Consider the following 5,610-nt stretch of genomic DNA (forward strand, 5'->3'; position numbering starts at 1 on the left):
TGACACCATCTGAACCAAACATGTTTATCGTGGTCTCATCAGACCACAAGTCATGGTTTCAGTAATCCATATGCTTAGTCTGCTTGTCTTCAGCAAACTGCTTGTGGGCTTTCTTGTGCATCATAGAAGAGCCTTCCTTCTGGGACGACCAATTTGATGCAGAGTGCGGTGTATGGTCTGAGCACTGACAGGCTGACCCTCCACCCCTTCAACCTCTGCTTCAATGCCAGCAGCACTCAAGTCTATTTCCCACAGACAGCATGTGCACTCAACTTCTTTGGTCGACCATGGCGAGGCATGTTTCTGAGTGGAACCTGTCCTGCTGAACCGCTGTATGGTCTTGGCCACTGTGCTGCAGCTCAGTGTCAGGGTTTTGGCATCTTCTTATAGCCTAGGCCATCTTTATGTAGAGCAACCATTCTTTTCTTCAGGTCCTCAGAGAGTTCTTTGACATCGAGGTGCCATGTTGAAGTTCCATTGACCAGTATGAGGGAGTGTGAGAGCAATAAGATTAAGGCACCATCCACAATACTCCGTTTTAGTTTACAAACGGAGAAATAAAACGAATACGATCGTTGTCTATCATTTATTTAGAATAAATAAATACAGACAAAGCATCAGACCAGAACAAACTGGGACTGAATGTAACACGGGAGTTTGGCGGCGGAAAACAGACTGGGAGTCGTTGCAAAGGAAACGGCTATATGCACAGTACAAGTGTAGGCAGATAAATGTTATTGGTACGGTACATAATATTTTAATAAAAATATGATGTCAAAAACCCGGTCAGTAGCATCGTGTTTCTGCTTTGCAAGACACAATCAGAGAGCCGAGTGAGCTGCTGCTTCATCGTTTCTAAAGTCCTCCGTTTTGGCCCATCTTCACTAAAACACCCTCCGGAGTTTTGAAACACAAAACGGGGTCGGCAGCGTTTCCAAACTTCTCCGTTTTAGGTCTTCGTTTTCATCGTTTTAGTCTGGATGGGAGGTGCAACATAGCAAAAGGTCTCAGTTTTATTTTGAAAACGCAGTAGTGTGGATGGGGCCTAAATTTAACAAACCTGCGTTCCATTCACACCTCAGACCTTGTTACACTAACGAGTCATATGACACCGGGGAGGGAAAATGGCTAATTGGGTCCAATTTGGATATTTTCACTTAGGGTGTACTCACTTTTGTTGCCAGCGGTTTAGACATTAATGCCTGTGGGATGTATTATTTTGAGGGGACAGCAAATTTACACTGTTGTAAACAAGCTGTACACTTATCAAGGACGGATTCTAACAGATTTAAAAACAAATACAGAAATAAATAAATGCTCAATAAATAAATAAACATCTGATTAAATGCACAAAAATACAGTAAAAAAAATGCAGGCAGTAATTAAATTGTACAACAAGACATAAATTATATATCTCTTTAAATTAGCTTCTGTATTTATTATTTGTAATAATTACCTTACCATTTTAAAAAGCTATTTAAAAGAGATATATATTTCTATATTTATGTCTCATTGTATAGTTTAATCACTACATTTATATATTTTTTATTTATTTTTTCTGTATTTTTTGTGCATTTAATCAGATGCTTAAATTTATTGAGCATTTATTTATTTATACATTTATTTCCCTTTATATCAGAATCCGTCCTCCATATACACTTTACACTTAACAAAAGTGTCATTTCTTCAATGTTGACACATGAAAAGATTTAATAAAATGTTTACACAAATGTGAGGGGTGTAATCACTTTTACCGACTGCACTATTTTTACTTAGTTTATTGGAAATCGTGTGTATCATTTAAGTATTTCAACACTGCAGCAGTTCTCGGGTGAGCGTGCCTATTTGGAATTGCTTTGAGGAAGTAAATACAGACTTAAGAGGTGCTGAAAGGTGCTAATAATAATGTTATCATATACTGTGATCTAAGTATCTGGCATAACAATAGTCATGTGGAAATAATAGGCGGGATTTCATGGTAACTTTTTTGTTCCTCATTCAATTCCTTGTCTCAGTCAAAGTCAGGAATTTTTCTTTGCATCGCTGCTTCCTCCTGGCTCCGGATTTGCGATCAATCTGACTGTTTCTGTGTGTCTGTTATGTTGAATATATTTCGGAAAGAAGATGAGGAAGTGAAATAACCTCATTACGACCGAAGTTGCATTTTAGGTATAAAAAATGTGGATAAGCAGACTGGAGAATCTGCTCCATCACTGAGAATAGTATACTATAGGGTGGTGGCTATGAGTAGTAACGTTTTGTACAGAACACTCTAATTTCAGATCAGAACTTGGCTTAGTCACTAATAGGATGACAGAAAGAACATAGAGTAACCAGGACCACACTGGCGAAGATTGACTAGGGGAAGTTTAAGTTGAGATACATTTTAGAGTGTGAATGCTGTACATACAGTATGTCTCCTGATTAGACTTTTAGTTCTCTTAGCTGATTTTTGTTTTTGTGTAAAAAGGGAAATTTACCTGAACAAAAGATGTGACCTCATGTTCCTCTAACTCTAAGTTTACAAAACTAAAATGACACAGTTGTTGACCTTACAAAATATATGTTGAATGCTGTATGCAATTAATGGCACAAAAAGACACAGCTAATTCTTAATGCTTTTGTAAACATGGAGAGTTGAAGAGTTGCCAGACAAAAACAAGTATTATGTATTCATATAGTGAAACTGAAAAACGTCTCTACTGTCATATTTGCTAACCTCAATCATTTTCACAGTCGCTGTAGAGACACAAACCCAAACACGTTGTCTATCAAACGAGAAAGTATATATTTCCTTTTAATTGTCAAGTATGTCTAATGTTTTTGAGATGGATCTTTTCTGCAGAACTGATTTTGTTTACTACTATTTTGAATAATTAAATCCAACGTCCAACAGGATCCTGTAGACTGAGCTGTGTGTTAGTGTCTAAGTTCACGGTTATCTGTCGTTAGATATGTAATGCTATGGTTTTTTCATGGACATTTACAATTTTTTAAATCTTCTATTGTGTTTTGATCCTAAATAGTACATGACGATGTAGAACATGTAATACTCTCTTAAGCATCTCATTCACTGTATCAGCTTTTCATGGGCCAATGGACTTCTCTCATATCTCTGTTCCTTGTTTTACACAACAACCAGTAAAATACCATTGTCGATAAAGCTGCCAATTACTCCACGCCCAACACACACATTGTTTCAAGGTTGACATATGTATTTCTGGCTAACCATTTAACCTTTTCCTCATTGTACAACTATGTCTTAGAAACAACACAGACACATAAGTAATTGTGTACCTGTGTTGTTCTGTGGTTAACACAAGTTAATAATCAATAATCAGGCAATAATAATAAGGCACTCATATGAGCTCTTAATCTCAACAACCCAAAAGATCCAAAAATGTGATATGTAATTTTACCTTTAAATCAAAGGTTAAAGATGGATAAGTCTTTCTTTTAATTTTTGCAATAATGTTTTGATTCCTCTTCATTAGGAAGAAGTTTGAATTCCTTCCTCTTTTCAAAGACATTCTCAAGTTCATCCGTTTATGTGTGGTAACACTGTAAGCCATCAGCCAACATCACAGCATCATCATCAAAACACAATAAAACTGTTCATCCAACTCCACACTGGCAACTTTCAGCAAAGTAGAAATAAACCCCAAAAAGTCTTACATAAATCATGGCTATTTCTTCAATGAGGAAAGACTGGATCCTGTTAGGTCAGATAATGCCATGAAAAAGGACAGTGTGTATAATTTACACAAAGATCAGGCTTGGAGAAGAATGTCAAAGAAAACAACAACTAAATGATTTCTAAATTTACATTGAAATGCTGCTTAAACACATTGATATTAATTAATTAATTCTAACGAGGAAAATAGTTTATTCCAATAGTTATATAAGACGGCAACTGCAAATTCTTAGAAGCACTATCACTTCTATCTGCTGCCTGTTGTGCTACTTATCATGTAACATAGAATAATAACACACAAACAATACATCAGAATCCAACATTTCATTTAGCGGAAATAGAAGGAAGAAGGAACTGCTTTAATCTGAAAGTCACCTGGACATTCCCTTGGGGTGGGGCCTCAGAGTATAAAGCATATAAAGGTTATGATGTTAGACACAACATCGCTAACTCCACATCTCCAAGAGCATCTGAAGTCTTCCTGGGTATCTTCAAAGATACAGGTAACAAATTCTGTTTTTTTTGTTGGATGCTTATATTTTTCACGACAATATAATGAACTTGTTTTTATACTGAAATTTTGTTTGTGTTTTAGAGATGCTTCTCTCTGTCCTTCTTGTGTTGGGTGTCTGCCTGGTGCCTGCTCACTCTAAACCAGCAGGTAGGCTACATCCCTCACATAGTGGACACATTTCTGACTTTTTCTTTTGCGCCTGAATTTGTGTCACATCACTGGTTAAGTTTAAAATAAATTTTGTCCCATTTGGTGAACAATTTAATAAATGTGTTGTTTCTTTGCAGGAGAATATCTCGGCAGTCCTCTCCTTCAAAGCTGCTTTCAGGAGGCAAAGAAAATAGTGGATGATGCCTACAAGTACTCCAGAGAAGAGTGAGTTCATCTTTTATTTCGTAAAATAATAGATTATCTTTCAAATTAATTCAGCACACATGTTTGTTGAAAAGCAATTTCTTTATTTCATTACAGCAACTCTGTCTCGTAATTACAAGAAGAAGTTACAGAACCTAACCAATTTATTCTTCCACTGTGTGACTTCTTCTTTTCCAGGAGTCTGAAACGAGTCCGCAAGGAGGTGGTGAGTCCTCATGATGCTCTTCGTCTCCTGAAGCAGCCTCGCGGTGACACACGCTCAGCTGTGAGATCTGCAGACTACATGGCACAAACGCTCCGTCTGCTGCAAGAGAGGGTTCATCGTGTGCACAAACGCTCACTCAACGCAACAGGTTTGACCTGCAGCACCCAATCAGAGACAGCACTTATAGATAGTTATAAAAATATTTATAGTATATATTTTTTTATATAGCATTTTAAAAAGAACTCAAAGGCACTTTATAAAGTAAAAAAGACAAAATCAGCACAAAAACACAATAACAACTTAAGATAACTATTAAAAGTTAAAAGCAAAACAGCATAAAAACTGGACAGAAACAAAAAGACAACAGGTTAGGCCTTACACAGCCTACACACAATGTATTTGTAACAACTTTTCCTAATCTGAGGTTTACTGTGTCATAATGTGGGCATAGTGAAGCACTTAATTTAAAACTAGACAAACAGTAAAGTTGATAGACATGCACAACGATCTTACTCCATGAAATGTGTCTTTCACATTTTTTCAGATTTGCTCTCTGATGTGGACCTGCAAACACTTGCCGCTATAACTGGATGTGCTGCTCGACTCAGACCTCCACAATGCAGCACCACACCAAACCTTAACAAGTATCGCACAATCACCAGCGTCTGCAACAACCTGTAAGTGAAACATTCAAGATATTGTTATAAATACAAATTTAATGGGGTTTTTTTGTTGTTGTTGACTTCTGTACACCATCTAGGGCACGGAAAAATAGATTACTTTTACATGCAATTCATTTTAAGATACCTCAAACTGAAGTCC

At 36.8% G+C, this 5,610-nt stretch overlaps 1 protein-coding gene across 1 annotated transcript; it reads left to right on the forward strand.

Moving 5' to 3' along the window:
- Window positions 1-4,007: 4,007 nt before the first annotated feature.
- On the forward strand, window positions 4,008-5,465 carry LOC119917787 (eosinophil peroxidase-like; the record flags this gene model as incomplete). Its single annotated transcript, XM_038738206.1, has 5 exons — window positions 4,008-4,197; window positions 4,290-4,355; window positions 4,496-4,583; window positions 4,761-4,936; window positions 5,333-5,465. Coding segments are annotated over exons 2-5 (461 nt in total), but the record flags the coding sequence as incomplete, so codon positions are not given.
- Between the last annotated feature and the right edge of the window lie 145 nt (window positions 5,466-5,610).

Source organism: Micropterus salmoides, unplaced genomic scaffold (genome assembly GCF_014851395.1).
Source record: "Micropterus salmoides isolate LMB-PRFRI ecotype aquatic unplaced genomic scaffold, ASM1485139v1 Ms_hic_scaffold_2225, whole genome shotgun sequence".
NCBI lineage: Eukaryota > Metazoa > Chordata > Actinopteri > Centrarchiformes > Centrarchidae > Micropterus > Micropterus salmoides.